This window comes from Capra hircus, chromosome 18 (assembly GCF_001704415.2).
Source record: "Capra hircus breed San Clemente chromosome 18, ASM170441v1, whole genome shotgun sequence".
Lineage (NCBI taxonomy): Eukaryota > Metazoa > Chordata > Mammalia > Artiodactyla > Bovidae > Capra > Capra hircus.
Genome location: NC_030825.1, coordinates 62,023,117 through 62,041,393, shown reverse-complemented (window position 1 = coordinate 62,041,393; position 18,277 = coordinate 62,023,117). Strand labels below are relative to the sequence as shown.

Here is an 18,277-nt window from a genome sequence, read left to right as displayed (position 1 = left end):
CATGAGTCTGAGTGAACTCCGGGTATTGGTGATAGACAGGGAGGCCTGGCGTGCTGCGATTCATGGGGTCGCAAAGAGTCGGACACGATTGAGTGACTGAACTGAACTGATATGGAATCTAGAAAATGTTATTGGTGAACCTATTTAATGAGCAGGACTAGAAGTGCAGATGTAGACATTAAACTTTTTTATATTAAGCTTTCAAGGCGTAAAATACATGGACGATCATTCCATGCATTTTGCTATGTGAAGGAAGCCCCATCTGAAAATGCTACAAAAAGTAGGATTTTTACAACATGGCATTTTGGTGTAGGTAAATGTTCTTATGTGCTCAGTTGTGTCTGAGAGTTTGGGACCCAATGGACTGTAGCCTGCCAGGTACCTCTGTCCATGAGATTTCCCAGGAAAGAACACTGGAGTGGGTGGTCATTTCTTTTTCCAGGGAACTTCCTTACCCATGGATGAATGCACATCACTCGGGTCACCTGCATTGGCAGGTGGGTTCTTTACCACAGAGCCATTTGAGAACATAGTCAGAAATGTAGAAGAGATTAAAATGGTCAGTGGTTGCCATGGGTTGCAAAGGAGGGGTTATGAATATCCTGAGTTCAGGACCATGAAATCATTGTGTTAAACTGTTTAAATGGACACAAGTTATTATACATTGGCCCAGACCCATAGAGTCAGTCAGTTCAGTTGCTCAGTCATGTTTGACTCTTTGCGACCCCATGGACCGCAGCATACCAGGCCTCCCTATCTATCACCAACTCCTGGAGTTCACTCAAACTCACGTCCATTGAGTTGGTGATGCCATCCAACCATCTCATCCTCTGTCATCCCCTTCTCCTCCCACCTTCAATCTTTCCCAGTATCAGCATCTTTTCCAATAAGCCAGGTCCTCACATCAGGTGGCCAAAGTATTGGAGTTTCAGTTTCAACATCAGTCCTTCCAATGAATATTCAGGACTGATTTCCTTTAGGATGGACTGGTTGGATCTCCTTGCAGTCCAGGGGACTCTCAAGAGTCTTCTCCAACACCACAGCTCAAAAGCATCAATTCTTCGGTGCTCAGCTTTCTTTATAGTCCAACTCTCACATCCATATATGACTACTGGAAAAGTCATAGCTATGACGAGATGGACCTTTGTTGACAAAGTAATATCTCTGCTTTTAAATATGCTGTCTAGGTTGGTCATAACTTTCCTTCCAAAGAGTAAGCATCTTTTAATTTCGTGGCTGCAATCACCATCTGCAGTGATTTTGGACTCCCCAAAAATAAAGTCTGTCACTGTTTCCACTGTTTCCCCATCTATTTCCCAGGAAGTGATGGGACCAGATGCCATGATCTTCATTTTCTGAATGTTGAGCTTTAAGCCAACTTTTTCACTCTCCTCTTTCACTTTTATCAGGAGGATCTTTAGTTCTTCACTTTCTACCATAAGGGTGGTATCATCTGCATATCTGAGGTTACTGATATTTCTCCCGGCAATCTTGATTCCAGTTTGTGCTTCTTCCAGCCCACCATTTCTCATGATGTACTCTGCATAGAAGTTGAATAAGGACAGTGACAATAGACAGCCTTGACATACTCCCTCCTTTTTCCTATTTGGAACCAGTCTGTTGTTCCATGTCCAGTTCTATCTGTTGATTCCTGACCTGCACACAGATTTCTCAAGAGGCAGGTCAGGTGGTCTGGTATTCCCATCTCTTGAAGAATTTTCCACAGTTTATTGTGATCCACACAGTCAAAGGCTTTGGCATAGTCAATAAAGCAAAAATAGATGTTTCTTTGGAACGCTCTTGCTTTCTCAATCCAGTGGATGTTGGCAGTTTGATCTCTGGTTCCTCTGCCTTTTCTAAATCCAGCTTGAACATCTGGAAGTTCACGATTCACGTATTGCTGAAGCCTGGCTTGGAGAATTCTGAGCATGACTTTGCTGGTGTGTGAGATGAGTGCAATTGTGCAGTTGTTTGAGCATTCTTTGGCATTGCCTTTCTTTGGGATTGGAATGAAAACTGACCTTTTCCAGTCCTGTGGCCACTGCTGAGTTTTCCAAACTTGCTGGCATATTGAGTGCAGCACTTTCACAGCATCATCTTTCAGGATTTGAAATAGCTCAACTGTAATTCCATCACCTCCACTAGCTTTGTTCATAGTGATGCTTTCTAAGGCCCACTTGACTTCACATTCCAGGATATCTGTACACATCCCTAAAAGAGAAACCTAAGGTGAAACTAGAAACTTTACTTAATGTCTATGTAGATTCATCAGTGCTAACAAATGTACCTTCAGATGGGGAAAGATAAGTAGGGAGATTGTCTATGTGTGGGAACAAGATGTATATGGGAAATCTCTGTACCTTACTCTCATTTCTGCTGTAAAACTGAATCATCTAAGATATTGGTACTGGTACATGCACACTAAATATTTTTTAGAATATATACTATTAGAAAAATGGATACGCTCCTATATTTAATTTTTCCTTAGTAAGTTATCCTTTAAAGATGTGAAAAAATAGAACTCTTTAAAAAGAGCAGAGAACAAACTATAGTAGATGATTCATAAACCTAGAAATACAACCATGAAGTAGAGCAGCAACATTTTTATGTGTTGAAAGTGAAAATGAAGTCGCTCAGTCGTGTCTGCCTCTTTGCAACCCTACAGACTGTAGCCTGCTAGTCTCCTCTGTCCATCGATTTTCCAGGCAAGAATACTGGAGAGGGTTGCCATTTTCTTCTTCAGGGGATCTTCCTGACCCAGGGATCAAACTTGGGTCTCCCACACTGCAGGCAGACTCTTTACCATCTGAGCCACCAGAGAATCCCTTTCATGTATTAATTTATGGGTAAGTTCACTTATGACCTAACACTGATCCTTATTTCGTTGGTTGGTCATGAGATAGCTTTTAGGGCATCATTTTCAAAGGCATATGTCCCTGAACATACACACTGTTAACCCAATGTCCACTGCTGCCCCTGGTTTATTTTTAAAGAAAGCTGTGATTTAAACACCTCCAGGCCCCTGCTCTGAAGTAGGAGGCCCCCCACCTGCAGAGAGGTGTTCACAGTGCAAAGCATTTTGTGAAAACCTGTGTCCCCAGTTTAGAGAGGGAAGTAAAAACAACAACAAAAAACAACAACAAAAAAAAACCCCAAGGACTCGGGCCATCTTTGGTATAATTCTGAGAGCAAAGCCTTGCAGGAACCCAGGGCCCCCAGGTGACGCTCACCCCTCCCCTCCCCTCCCCCAAGGGCACAGGCACAGGCCACACCATTCCAGAGAGAGCCCCTCCCCAGGAATCAGGCTGACAGTCTTTGTTTGGAGAAGATCCCGCTCTCAACCCTCGCTCCAGAGCTCTGGGGCAGGCAGAGGTGAGGGCTCCAGCTCTGGGCTCCTGGAAGCCCGTCTTCCTGCTGCATTGTTCAAAAACCCTCAGAGGCAGAGTCAAGTAGCCGAGAATTGGGGCTCATTGTCTCTTGTGAATTGTACTGGGGCCTGCTCTCTCTAATGCGAAAAGAAAGAGAACTCTCGGGGTGGTCTGCAAATAGAGTGGGGAAAGTGAGCACCAAACCAAGGGTGTGATTAGCATATCAGCTTAATCTTGATTACCAACTACAGCTCAGGGACAGAGGAGGTCAGAAAAGAGCTCAGAAAAGGGAGAGAGAAACAAGACCTCTTCTTTTTCACTGCAGCAGTTGAAGGTGAAAGAGCTGTGTGGATGCCTCTAAAGGTATTTTCTCTGCATGTATGCAAGTTTGGGACATAATATCCCCAAAGAAGACTCAGGGTAGGAGGAAGAAGAGGAGGAAATGGCAGCTTCTCAGGTAAACGTCCTGTCCCGTGTCTGGGGCTGTGTCTGCTTTTCCTCCTGAAATGGCTGGATTGAGAAGCTGCAAACCTTTACTTCTCTGATTCCAGTTTTTCTCCCTGGGGGTTTGTTGTTATCAACTTTTTCTTTTTTCTTTTTTACTTATAATAGTGAAGACTGGCTCTTTAGACTGCTTCTCCCTTGTGTCCCACAGCCTTTTCTTCATTCTATCCTGGCTTTCTACAGACCATGATGAATTCTCAACATGAATTAGTGACTTTCAACTGGTGAATATATTCCCTTTGTGAGAGATGAACACGGATATCTGAGATTCCCATCGGAATGTGGTTCAGTGTTGGGGTCCTAGGAAAGTAGGGGAAATGCCGTGATGAGTTTACATGTGGATGCAATTCAGTTCTTTAGAACAGGAGTAAAAAATGCCCGTATAAGTAGAATGAACTCAGCAGTCCAGAATTTTTCAGAAAATTTTCAGAAATGAAAAAAGTACCAGAGACTATCCTCTGTATCAATAAAAGAACCTCACTATTATGTACTATTAGTACTATTAATGTGTTATTAGTTTGCAGATCATGGGAGGTATACATGCAGTGGAATTTGCATAAAACTGATATTTTTCATAATATATTGAGATCATGGTTTTCATAATATTGCTAAAATACCTGACAGTGATAACGCATTTTCCCATGTACTTCTTACCCCATGACCTCAAATGTTCACCCATTCAGGTGCTTCTATGAGATTCCAGTGCACTTTTTTTTTTTTTTCCCCTGTCTTCAAAAAGGGTCCTGGAAAGAAAAACTGAGGGATATGCGTAACTACTACAGTTAATGGGGAAACTCTTTATGATCTTAGTTTCTCTTTGCTTTGAACAATGAACACTGTTGGCTAAAACAGATGTACAACTTGAGAATTGTGAGTTAAATTTTATTTACAGCAAAATGCGGACAGCAGCCCAGGAGACAGCACCTCCAATAACTCTGAGAGACTGCTCCAAGAGGCGGTGGGGGAAGGTCAGTGTATAAGATTTTAGCGAACCGAGAGTTCAGTGCAGTCAAGCGCTAACTTGACAAAAGCATTTCTTCCACTCATGAGGAGATGATGTCACCGTTCAGTGATTTAGTGCTGATTCCCTGGTGGCTCAGACGGTAGTGTTCGCCTGCAATGCAGGAGACCCAGGTTCAATCCCTGGGTCAAGAAGATACCCTGGAGAAGGAAATGGCAATCCACTCCAGTACTCTTGCCTGGAAAATTCCATGGATGGAGGAGCCTGGTGGGCTATAATCCATGGGGTCGCAGAGTCAGACGCGACTGAGCGACTTCACTTTCTTTCTTCTAGATATGAAGGGGCTTCCCTGATGGCTCAGATGGTAAAGAATCTGCCTGCAATGCCTTGGTTTGATCCATGGGTTGGGAAGATCCCCTTGAGGAGGGCATGGCAACCCACTCTGGTGTTCTTGCCTGGAGCATCTCCACAGACAGAGTACAAGGAAGTGACTAAGCCCAGCACAGAGAGATAGGAAGAGAGGCAAGGATTGGGATCATGAAATCAGTTCCTGAAAACATCTAGCTCTCTAAAGACCCGTTCCACCAGATTCCGTGGAGCGCAGAGTGCCTCAATGCAACCTGAACTCCCTCAGGGGATTGAAGTCAACACTTGCAGCTCCATAGGGCTCATTCTCCCCAGAGGCAGATGGCAAACGCCCTTGTTCACTTGCTGGCAATGCTCTTGGCAAGTGCCACTTTGTAGTTGACAACACTCACCTGTGTCTAGTAGAGATGCTGGGTTTGGGGAGTGGGGGTTTTCGTCACTCAATCCCCAGTCTAATCATTTCCAGTACACTCCACGCTCACATCACAGACATAGTTTCATCCTATTTCTGTATTTTCCAAAATGTTTACAAGAATCATATTAGTGCTAGTCTATGTCCAATAGTGTTAAGCTCCCTCCCCCCACCCCCTACCCCCCGCCCCGTGTCAAGTTTTAAAATATAGTTCAGTGCAAATGATACAGACTTTCAGGAAATTAAAAAATTCAGAACCAGAGCTCCACTTTATTTTATATTGTTGTATATTTGTCTGCACTCTAGTCTATTTTAAAAAATTAAAATAATATCATCCTGAAATATTTATGTACATTTTTAATCAGTTAGAAATTATCCTGATGTTATTGACATGACAGTTTTTCTATTACTATTACTGAGCATAGAGTCTATTGTAGTATATGTCTGTATGCATAAACATGTTAACATGATTACATCGATTTTTTTCTTATTTTTTGTTTTGTTTTGTTTTTTAAGAGTCCTTGGAGAAGGGAATGGCTACCCATTCCAGTATTCTTGCCTGGAGAATCCCATGGACAGAGGAGCCTGGCAGGCTACAGTCCCTGGGGTCCCAAAGAGTAGGACACAACTGAGTGACAAACACTTTTCCTGTTTGCAGTATTATTTACAAATACAGAAATTTCTATTAACTTTCATTAGAGTTGTCTCTGTATATTTGTCTAGGTTTTATTAAAGTCTAGAAATGGCAACCCACTCCAGTATTCTTGCCTGGAGAATCCCAGGGACGGGGGAGCCTGGTGGGCTGCCGTCTATGGGGTCACACAGAGTTGGACACGACTGAAGCGACTTAGCAGCAGCAGCAGCAGTGTCCATAAAGTGAAGTAAAATTTCAGCTCTGCCATTTAAAGAATGTCCGTTAAAATATTTGTCAAGAGATGCAACAGCAACATTATTGATTTTAAATTGTTTCTGTTGAATATTCAAGACTCTGAAAAACTGTCAGAAAGATGTATAATATATACTAAATAGTTAAAATGATTATTGCCACCAAGGTTACGATCCTATTAGACCTGTAAAATCTGTAGAACTCTTAAAGTTCAAAGTTAAGTATGAATTCTTTCCTTACTATTCTACTTCATTGCTGTTCAAAATGGTCATTCATGGAGCAGAATTTTCAACATTACTCGTTCAAATAAGATTATTAAAAATGTGGCACACTGAGCCCACCACAGCATGTTTAGAGAAGAATGTGCTTTTAAAAATATTTCCACTTTTTTTTTTTGATAGACAGTTTATCTTGTGTCACATGAGGACAGCACTCAAAAATAAATATGTCAATGTTGATCTGATTATTTTATAATTCCTCTTCCAAGTCATAACAGTTTCTGTAGTAGTTTGTGGATCATATCTCATCCTTTTTTCTTGGGGCTAAAAATATGGTAGAAAATGTTCAGTTCAGTTCAGTCTGTCGTATCTGACTCTTTGCAACCCCATGACTGCAGCATGCCAGGCCTCCCTGTCGATCACCAACTCCCAGAGTTGACTCAAACTCATGTCCATTGAGTCAATGTTGCCATCCAACCATCTCATCCTGTCATCCCCTTCTCCTCCCGCCTTAAAGCTTTCCCAGGATCAGGGTCTTTTCAAATGAGTCAGTTCTTCGCATCAGGTGGCCAAACTATTGGAATTTCAGCTTCAATATCAGTCCTTCCAATGAATATTCAGAACTAATTTCCTTCAGAATGGACTGGTTGGATCTCCTTGCAGTCCAAGGGACTCTCAAGAGTCTTCTCCAACACCACAGTTCAAAAGTATCAATTCTTCAATTCTCAGCTTTCTTTATAGTCCAACTCTCACATCCGTACATGATTACTGCAAAACCATAGCCTTTTAGACGGACCTTTGTTGACAAAGTAATGTCTCTGCTTTTTAATATGCTGTCTAGGTTGCTCATAACTTTTCTTCCAAGGAGTAAGCGTCTTTTAATTTCATGGCTGCAGTCACCATCTGCAGTCATTTTAGAGCCCCCAAAAATAAAGTCTGACACTGTTTCCACTGTTTCCCCATCTGTTTGCCATGAAGTGATGGGACCAGATGCCATGATCTTAGTTTTCTGAAAGTTGAGCTTTAAGCCAACTTTTTCACTCTCCTCTTTCACTTTCATCAAGAGGATCTTTAGTTCTTCTTCACTTTCTGCCATAAGGGTGGTGTCATCTGCATGTCGGAGGTTATTGATATTTCTGCTGGCAATCTTGATTTCAGCCTGTGCTTCATCCAGCCCACTGTTTCTCATGATATACTCTGCATATGAGTAAAATAAGCAGAGTGACAATATACAGCCTTGACTGTATTCTTTTTCTATTTGGAACCAGTCTGTTGTTCCATATCCAGTTCTAACTGTTGCTTCCTGACCTGCATACAGATTTCTCAAGAGGCAGGTCAGGTGGTCTGGTATTCCCATGTCTTTCAGAATTGTCCACAGTTGATTGTGATCCACACAATCAAAGGCTTTGGCATAGTCAATAAAGCAGAAATAGATGTTTCTCTGGAACTCTCTTGCTTTTTCCATGATCCAGAGGATGTTGGCAATTTGATCTCTGGTTCCTAAATCCAGCTCGAACATCTGGAAGTTTACAGTTCACGTATTGTTGAAGCTTGGCTTGGAGAATTTTGAGCATTACTTTGCTGGTGTGTGAGATGAGTGCAATTGTGCAGTTGTTTGATCATTCTTTGGCATTGCCTTTCTTAGGGATTGGAATGAAAACCGACCTTTTCCAGTCCTGTGGCCACTGCTGAGTTTTCCAAATTTGTTGGTATATTGAGTGCAGCACTTTCACAGCATCATCTTTCAGGATTTGAAATAGCTCAACTGTAATTCCATCACCTCCACTAGCTTTGTTCATAGTGATGCTTTCTAAGGCCCACTTGACTTCACATTCCAGGATGTCTGGCTCTAGACGAGTGATCACACCATCATGATAGTGGGTCATGAAGATCTTTTTTGTACAGTTTTTCCATGTATTCTTGCCACCTCTTCTTAATATCTTCTGCTTCTGTTAGGTCCAGACCATTTCTGTCTTTTCTTCAGCCCATCTTTGCGTGAAATATTCCCTTGGTATCTCTAATTTTCTTGAAGAGATCTGTAGTCTTTCCCATTCTATTGTTTTCCTCTATTTCTTTGCATTGATCCCTGAGGAAGGCTTTCTTATCTCTCCTTGCTATTCCTTGGAACTCTGCATTCAAATGGATATATCTTTCCTTTTCTCCTTTCTTTTGGCTTCTCTTCTTTTCACAGCTATTTGTAAGGCCTCCTCAGACAGCCATTTTGCTTTTTTGCATTTCTTTTTCTTGGGGGTGGTCTTGATCATCCTGTACAATGTCATGAATCTCCGTCCATAGTTCATCAGGCACTCTGTCTATCAGATCTAGTCCCTTAAATCTATTTCTCACTTCCACTGTATAATCATTAAGGATTGGATTTAGGTCATACCTGAATGGCCTAGTGGTTTTCCCTACTTTCTTCAATTTAAGTCTGAATTTGGCAATAAGGAGTTCATGATCGGAACCACAGTGAGCTCCCAGTCTTGTTTTTGCTGACTGTATAGAGCTTCTCCATCTTTGGCTGCAAATATAATCAATCTGATTTCGGTGTTGACTGTCTGGTGATGTCCATGTGTAGAGTCTTCTCTTGTGTTGTTGGAGGAGGGTATTTGCTATGAACAGTGCATTCTCTTGGCAGAACTCTATTAGCCTTTGTCCTGCTTCATTCTGTACTCCAAGGCCAAATTTGCCTATCATTCCAGGTGTTTCTTGACTTCTTACTTTTGCATTCCCATCCCCTATAATGAGAAGGACATCTTTTGGGGGTGCTAATTCTAGAAGGGTCGGTGGTGGCCTGCTGCAGGATTAGGAGCACAGACTACCAGTGCATGCAGGGGATCTTTTGAGGTAGGTCACCATTATCCTCATTACCTCAACCATAGTTTGGCCCCAGGTAAATAGCAGGGAGGGAACACAGCTCCACCCATCAGCAGAAAATTAGATTAAGAATCTTTTGAGGTAGGTCACCATTATCCTCATTACCTCAACCATAGTTTGGCCCCAGGTAAAGAGCAGGGACAGAAGGCAGCTCCACCCATCAGCAGAAAATTGGATTAAAGATTTACTGAGCATGGCCCCACCCATCAGAACAAGACCCAGTTTCCCCCTCTGTCAGTCTATTCCATCAGGAAGCTTCCATAAGCCTCTTATCCTTTTCCACCAGAGAGTCCACAGACTGAAAACCACAATCACAGAAAACTAACCAATCTAATCACATGGACCACAGCCGGCCTAACTCAATGAAACTATGAGCCAGGCTGTGCAGGGCCACCCAAGTCATGGTGGAGAGTTCTGACAAAATGTGGTCCACTGGAGGAGGGAATGGCAAACAACTTCAGTGTTCCTGCCTTGAGAACCCCATGAACAGTATGAAATGGCAAAAGGATAGGACACTGAAAGATGAACTCCCCAGGATGGTAGGTGCCCAATATGCTACTAGAGATCAGTGGAGAAACAACTTCAGGAAGAATGAAGAGATAAAGCAAAAACAACACCCAGTTGTGGATGTGACTGTGATGGAAGCAAGATCCGATGCTGTAAAGAGCAATATTGCATAGGAACCTGGAATGTTAGGTCCATGAATCAAGGCAAATTGAAAGCTATCAAACAGGAGATGGTAAGCGTGGACGTCAACATTTTAGGAATCAGCAAACTAAAATGGACTGAAATGGGTGAATTTAACTCAGATGACCATTATATCTACTATTGTGGGCAAGTAGATAGAGGAAATGGAGTAGTCATCACGGTCAACAAGACAGTCCAAAATGCAGTACTTGGATGCAATCTCAAAAATGACAGAATGATCTCTGTTCATTTCCAAGGCAAACCATTCAATATCACAGTAATCGAAGTCTATGCCCCGACTAGTAATGCTGAAGAAGCTGAAGTTGAACGGTTCTATGAAGACCTACAAGACCTTCTAGAATTAACACCCCCCAAAAGAAAATATTATTGTGTAAAAATTATATTCTTGTCTAACAGCAGCCTCTCTCCTAAATGAAAACCATGTCTCTGAATTTGACATTTCCATCATGGGTCATATTAGGAAGTGTTCCCACAGTAACACGGCATCTGTATTTTGTATTTCAGGGATGGTTGACATTCCGGGATGTGGCCATAGACTTCACTCAAGAGGAGTGGGAATGCCTGGACCTCGGTCAGCGGGAATTGTACAGGGACGTGATGGTAGAGAACTATAGGAACCTGGCCTGCTTGGGTGAGGTTGACTTCTTTCCAGAATCGCTTATCTAACCTCAGGGTTTTGGTTCCTTCATTTCTAGAATGTCTTCTGAAATTTTCTGCTCCACACATTTGTTTCAGATCTCTGCTTTCTAGGGGAAATGGCTATCTGTGAGTTCAGAAAGAAAGGCTTCATGATGGTTCGTTATGCTTGTAACTTTTTCTGCCTTCATGTAATCTGCCTCCTTCTAGGTTGGTGGTAGTTGTGTAAGTTCTGTGGTATTGAATAGTTGTGCCTTCTCTTAGTTTCACATTTCCACTACTTACTTTTCCTTTCGTGGCACGTGACCAGAATCTCAGGACCCGACTTTTTTGTATTAGTTAGCATTATATAGGTACTTTCAATAAAGTATTTGGGGAAATCATTCTCTAGGCTGTATTAACATTCACCCATGCATTCTCTTCTCACATGACTACATATTGGGTTGGAAACTGATGAATCTCTGGAACAACAAATTTTCCTTTCTCTGATGAACAGGTCTTATGGTCTCTAAGCCAGATTTGGTCACCTTTCTGGAGCAAATGCAGGATCTCAGGAATATAAGGAGAATGGAGACAGTAGGCATATACCCAGGTAGGTGTGAATGGATGGAGCCGATGACTCAGGTGAGAAGTCCAGTGAGAGACCTAACTGGGAAGGAAATCTAAAACAGAGTGGCTATATATGTGTATGGTTAATTCTATGAGAATCAGTGAGGAAGTCATCCTTTGTCAGGTGGTTTGGGAAGATCTGCTTCATTGGAAATGATTTTGGAGAAGTCTGGATTTATTTCTGTCGCTGTCATAGACAGCTGTCACCTGCCCCATTCTGTCTCTTAAATCAATCATGAATTCATCTCCAGTGGTTGCTTTTCTCATTCACAGTGAGAGCTAGAATTCTCCTCTTGGCCTGTGACAACCTGCATGAGTTGGCTGCTTTTTCACTTCTTGGGGATCCTAGGAAAACTGTGCACACTTCTGAGTGACTATATGATGCTCCTTTTAAAGTTTGTTTCTACCTTCAAACAGAACTGTGTAAGTGGAGTCATAGACATACTGCCAAAGTCCTAGGAATAGTTAGGACAGACTTTTTTTTTTTTTTTCTGATTTATAGTTTCCAATCCATTGGAAACTGCAGATATGACCTTATTCATGTCAAACTCAAGTAATGTCTTTACTGCATAAAGCAAAACCTCCCTAAAATGGGAAAATGAAAGTCTCATGGTTACTTTAAAGGTTCTCTTCTCTTTATACAAACTCATGTTAAATACCTAAGTGTATTTGTCTCAATTCCTGATGGTAAAATACTTTAATATTTTCAATTACCTCAAAGAATTTTGAAATAAATTGGTATAAGAACTTGGAACATTTTCCATATTTGTAATGGTTGTGTCAAACTGTTAAGATTTTTTGATAATATATAGAAATACTCTTATTAAGTCCTTAGTGGAGTGTAGCTGTTTTACAAAGTTTCTCTGCTGTACACCAAACAGTATCAATTATACATATATATAGCCACTCTGTTTCAGATTTCCTTCCCAGTTAGGTCTCCAAAGAGTACTGAGTAGAGCCCCATGTGTTTCCATCATATTTTTAAAGTCTCACTTCTTTTTTAATTTCTTAAGAACTACTACTTTGTCTATTTATCTTGTTCGTTATGAGCTTCCCTGGACTCTGTCTTATATGTCCTCACTTGCTAGGACATTAGTTCTATGTCATATCATTTATGATTTTTAGATTCAAACGTCTAATAGAACATTCTCAAATAAAAACACAGGTGATAAGCAGTGAATTAAAGAATTAGTAGGCACCTAGTACTTGTGAAAATGTTTGGTGACTCATGTACACCCGTGGCGGATTTGTGTCAATGTATGGCAAAACCAATACAGTATTGTAAAGTAAAATAAAGTAAAAATAAAAATTAAAAAGAAAAGAAGACTTTAAGCAAAAAGTAATCATTTGATTACCTCTCTAGTCTTCACTTAGTTTTTATCTAAGCAGGTTTTTATGTTGCTCCTTCCTCTACAACATATTGCTTTGTCCTCTCATTTTGTCACATTTTCTGTGTTTGTGGTCTCCGTTCTGCAAGCTGCAGGATCCTGGTTCCTCTTGCTCCTGGTGTCTGTCCCCTGGTGGGTGAGGTTGGTCAGAGGTTTGCACCCTTATCCCCTTGATAGACTTTTGATTGTTGTTACTGTGACCCGAGCCTGCCCTGGATATTAAGGGGAGCTTCCCCTTGGTTCTTTGGCTCACTGCCCTGTCTGTGGTGGGGTCTGCTCCCTGGTTTGTGGAGTAGAAGCCCCCAGATCTGTTTCTTCACCGTGATTCTAATCTGTGGTGGAGGCAGGTGGGATTGGAGCACACCCTCTGGGAGAGAAGTCCCTGAGGGTTGCTCCTCTGGGGATGTTCTCCGTGGGGAGTGTTCTGTGTGTCACGTTTCATGCCTTGTGCAAGCTCTCATGTGACCCTGGTCGGCACTGCCCTTGGCCCCACCTCAACCATGGGTATCCCAGCACATGGCCCTGCTGTCTCTCAGATGTTCTTTTCACCAGGTCACCAGCATAGATCCTCTGAAGTCAGGGCCCAGGATTGCATTCATCATGAAGCTGGACCTGCTGTGGTGCTCTGGGGGCAGCTCAGATTCCGGCCTGGCCCCACCCCCTAGTGTAGGAGCCCACAAAGTCTACAGCTGCTTATGCTATACCTTCTGTGACTGGGGGAGCCCTCCTTGTCCACTCAGATGTTCTAAAGGGGCTGAGTTTACAAAGATAGCTGTGATGGTATAGAAACGAGTTTGTGCAAATTCCAGTAGAGATATCAGCTTGACTTCCTTAAATTGCCAGACCCTGGGGCTCAGCAGTGCTTCAGCCCCCTCTGTGCATGTGGATAAACTACAGGTACCTGCTCCCAAGGTTTCCCAGAGTCCACCAGTCTGCCCTGGTAATGAGGGGCGCAGAGGAAGAGGCAACAGCTGGATTCATGAGAGCACCCACCCTAATGGAGCCCTTCATAGTGCCTGGTGAGGAGAGGCCGGCACAGGGGGAAAGAGGCTGTAAACAATGGTGGGTCTTGGCTTTGGACATCATTCAACAATGGCGCTCTACTCTGTGGTGGTTCAGGCTTCCTCTCCAAGCATTTCTGTTTGCAGGGCTCCTCCCTCCCTGCCTTTCCTGCAGGTTGTCTCCTCACAGCCCACAGCAGTCCTCTGCCTGGGTCTGCTCTCCAGACCTCACATTCCAGCATCCAGCCCTTGTCTGCAGTGGTGGACACCCTCCCAGGCTGGGTGGGCAGGGCAGGGGTCAGTACCCTGTATACACGTCTCACTCTGTCCTGCTGCCACAGACTGTTGCCATGTTCTTTTCCCACAGAGGATGAGGCTCCCCTTCTGTCTCAACTGGGCTCCCCCAGTGAGGGTCTTCCCCAGATATGGAGACCTCTCCTTTCTTCAGACCCCCCCCAGGGTTGCAGGCCCCATCCCACTTCCTTTCCTGTTCTTTTTCCTTCTTCTTTCTTTTGCCCTGCCTAGCTCAGCAGGAATCTTTCTTGTCCTTTTAGATTTCAAAGGTCCTCTGCTAGTGTTCAGCTGGGCTCTGTGAGAACTGTTCCATTTCTGATGTGTGCTTGATGCATTTGTGGAGAGAAATGAAGTCCATGTCTGCCTAATCCTCTGGCATCTTGATCCCCCCATCTCTATTTTATTTCTAAGCTAGTGAAGAGTTCATCAATTTTCTCTAAATCTTTAAGGATATTCACTGAGAATAGTAGGTAAGAAAACTGATTCTTTGGTGTCTTTCAGCTATGTCTCCTCAAGACACCCAGGATTTGATGCCAAAGAAACCAAGGGTAGAAGATTTGATCCCAAAAGCAAACCTAGGAATATATGAAAGATTTCACCTCAGAAACTTGCAATTAATGAAAGACTCAGAACATACAAAGGCATGTGAAAGACAGAGAGGATGTTTATATGGACATAAAAAAATTGAGACAGTTACAGATAATGCAGACATTACTGCAAAAAGAAATGAGCTACATGAGTCAAACTGGGGGAAACACCCATTTCAGTCTTCAACATCTGCTGAGAAGTGTAAGTTTTTCAGAAAAAATTTACATCGTTTTTTGAAACATACTTTTTCTCTGAAAGGAAATGTGGAAAATCTGGAAGGTCCTCCAGTCTCTACTGTAAATACTCATTCAAACCGCTCTGAGCATAGGCTTCAATTAAACATACATTTAAATATGTCTGAAAACCAGAAATTTAAAAATGTTGGGGAAAACTCACAATGTCATCAGTTTGAGGGATCTGTGAGCAGAAAGTCATTATTCTTCCACCAACAGATATTTTCTCTCTATTCCAAGGTGTATAATGTTGATGATAATGGAAGAGATATAATCCAACCATCATTGTTCAATACATCCCATGATATCGTTAATACGGAAGAACTATCCATGTGTAATAAAATGAGTCAGACCTTAAGTAAGAGCTCCAGCTCCAATAATTACACAATTATTTACGATGGAGTGAAGGTCTATTCACGCAATGAAACTGGGCATAACTTTGAACACGACTCAAACTTTCTGGAACATCAGGGAGCTCACTCTTCACACAAGGATTGTAAAAGTAATAAATGTAGGAATATCTTTTATCAAGCATCAGGTCTTCCTCTAAATAAGAGTATTCATAATGGAGAGAAAACTTACAGTTGTAGTGAATATGGTAAAGTTTCTAATCAGTCTTCAAATCTTATTCAACAGCAGAGGATTCAGAATCCGCAGAAACAATACAAGTGTAATAAGTGTGGGAAAGTCTTTAGTAACTCATCTAATATAAGTAAACATAGGAAAATACATTCAGGAAGGAAACCTTTCAAGTGTACAGAATGTGCCAAAGCCTTTAATCAGAGTTCAAATCTTAGCCAGCATCAACAAATCCATACTGGCAGGAAACCTTATAAATGTGCAAAGTGTGGCAAAGCCTTTAATCAAAACTCAAATCTTACTCGACACCAGCGAACTCATACTGGAGAGAAACCTTATAAATGTAAGGATTGTGGCAAAGCCTTTAGCCGGCGCTATGGTCTTACTCAACACCAGCGAACTCATACTGGAGAGCGACCTTATAAATGTAAAGAGTGTGGAAAAGCCTTCAAGAAAAACTCAAATCTTACTCAACACCAGCGAATTCATACTGGAGTGAAACCTTATAAATGTGAGGATTGTGGCAAAGCCTTTAGCCACCGCTATGGTTTTACTCAACATCAGTTAATTCATACTGGAGAGAAACTTTATAAATGTAAAGAATGTGGAAAAGCCTTTAGTCAATCCTCAACACTTACTAAACACCAGCGAATTCATACAGGAGAGAAACCTTATAAATGTAAAGAATGTGGAAATGCATTTAATAAAAGGTCAACTCTTACTAAACACCAGCGAATTCATACTGGAGAGAAGCCTTATAAATGTAACGATTGTGGCAAAGCCTTTAGCCAGCGCTATGGTTTTACTCAACATCAGTTAATTCATACTGGAGAGAAACTTTATAAATGTAAAGAATGTGGAAAAGCCTTTAGTCAATCCTCAACACTTACCAAACACCAGCGAATTCATACAAGAGAGAAACCTTATAAATGTAAAGAATGTGGAAAAACTTTTAATCAAAATTCAAATTTTACTCAACATCAGAGAATTCATACTGGAGAGAAACCTTATAAATGTAAAGATTGTGGCAAAGCCTTTAGCCAGCGCTATGGTTTTACTCAACATCAGTTAATTCATACTGGAGAGAAACTTTATAAATGTAAAGAATGTGGAAAAGCCTTTAGGGATTCCTCAACTCTTACTAAACACCAGCGAATTCATACAGGAGAGAAACCTTATAAATGCAAAGATTGTGGCAAAGCCTTTAGGCACAGCAGTCATCTCGCTAGTCATCTCAGTGCACACACTGGAGAGAAACCCTAGCAATGAAATAAGTGATGGAAGACGTTTGTCCTAAACATACATGTCAAATCATGAGACCATTGATATAAGAAAGATATGGAAGGATGTAAAAATGTAAAAGAAAAAAATGTAGAAAAATGGCTTATTGAAAAATGAAATCTAAATAAATTCCAGAATATCCATACTAGAAAGCTTTACATCAATCCTGTTTTCCAAAGTTCCTCTTGAATGTCGACATTCTAGGAATCAGCTAACTAAAATGGACTGGAATGGGTGAATTTAACTCAGGTGATCATTATATCTACTACTGTGGGCAGGAACCCCTCAGAAGAAATGGAGTAGCCATCATGGTCAACAAAAGAGTCCAAAATGCACTGCTTGGATGCGATCTCAAAAATGACAGAATGATCTCTGTTCCTTTCCAAGGCAAACCACTCAATATCACTGTAATCCAAGTCTATGCCCCAACCAGTAATGCTGAAGAAGCTGAAGTTGAACGGTTCTATGAAGACCTACAAGACCTTTTAGAACTAACACCCAAAAAAGATGTCCTTTTCATTATAGGGGACTAGAATGCAAAAGGAAGAAGTCAAGAAACACCTGGAGTAACAGGCAAATTTGGCCTTGGAATACGGAATGAAGCAGGGCAGAGACTGATAGACTTTTGCCAAGACAATGCACTGGTCATAGCAAACACCCTCTTCCAACAAAACAAGAGAAGACTCTAGACATGGACATCACCAGATGGTCAACACCGAAATCAGATTGATTATATTCTTTGCAGACAAATATGGAGAAGCTCTCTACAGTCAGCAAAAACAAGACTGGGAGCTGACTGTGGCTCAGATCATGAACTCCTTATTGCCAAATTCAGACTTAAATTGAAGAAAGTAGGGAAAACCGCTAGACCATTCAGGAATGACCTAAATCAAATCCCTTATGATTGTACAGTGGAAGTGAGAAATAGATTTAAGGGACTAGATCTGATAGATAGAGTGCCTGATGAACTATGGACTGAGGTTCATGACATTGTACAGGAGAGAGGGATCAAGACCATCCCCATGGAAAAGAAATGCAAAAAGAAAAATGGCTGTCTGGGGAGGCCTTTCAAATAGCTGTGAAAAGAAGAGAAGTGAAAAGCAAAGGAGAAAAGGAAAGATATAAGCATCTGAATTCAGAGTTCCAAAGAATAGCAAGGAGAGATAAGAAAGCCTTCTTCAGTGATCAATGCAAAGAAATAGAGGAAAACAACAGAACGGGAAAGACTAGAGATCTCTTCAAGAAAATTAGATACCAAGGGAACATTTCATGCAAAGATGGGCTCGATAAAGGACAGAAATGGTCTGGACCTAACAGAAGCAGAAGATATTAAGAAGTGGCAAAAATACACAGAAGAACTATACAAAAAAG

The 18,277-nt window shown here is 41.7% G+C and overlaps 1 protein-coding gene across 1 annotated transcript in view; it reads left to right on the top strand.

Annotated features, from left to right (window-relative positions):
- ZNF845 (zinc finger protein 845) overlaps positions 1–18,277 on the top strand; it is a 33,864-nt gene that overhangs the window by 596 nt on the left and 14,991 nt on the right. Inside the window, exons 2-5 of the mRNA XM_018063217.1 lie at positions 3,793–3,825; positions 10,802–10,928; positions 11,430–11,525; positions 14,727–16,853. Of these exons, the coding sequence (XP_017918706.1) occupies positions 3,793–3,825; positions 10,802–10,928; positions 11,430–11,525; positions 14,727–16,853 (2,383 nt within the window). The remainder of the gene's footprint in view (positions 1–3,792; positions 3,826–10,801; positions 10,929–11,429; positions 11,526–14,726; positions 16,854–18,277) is intronic.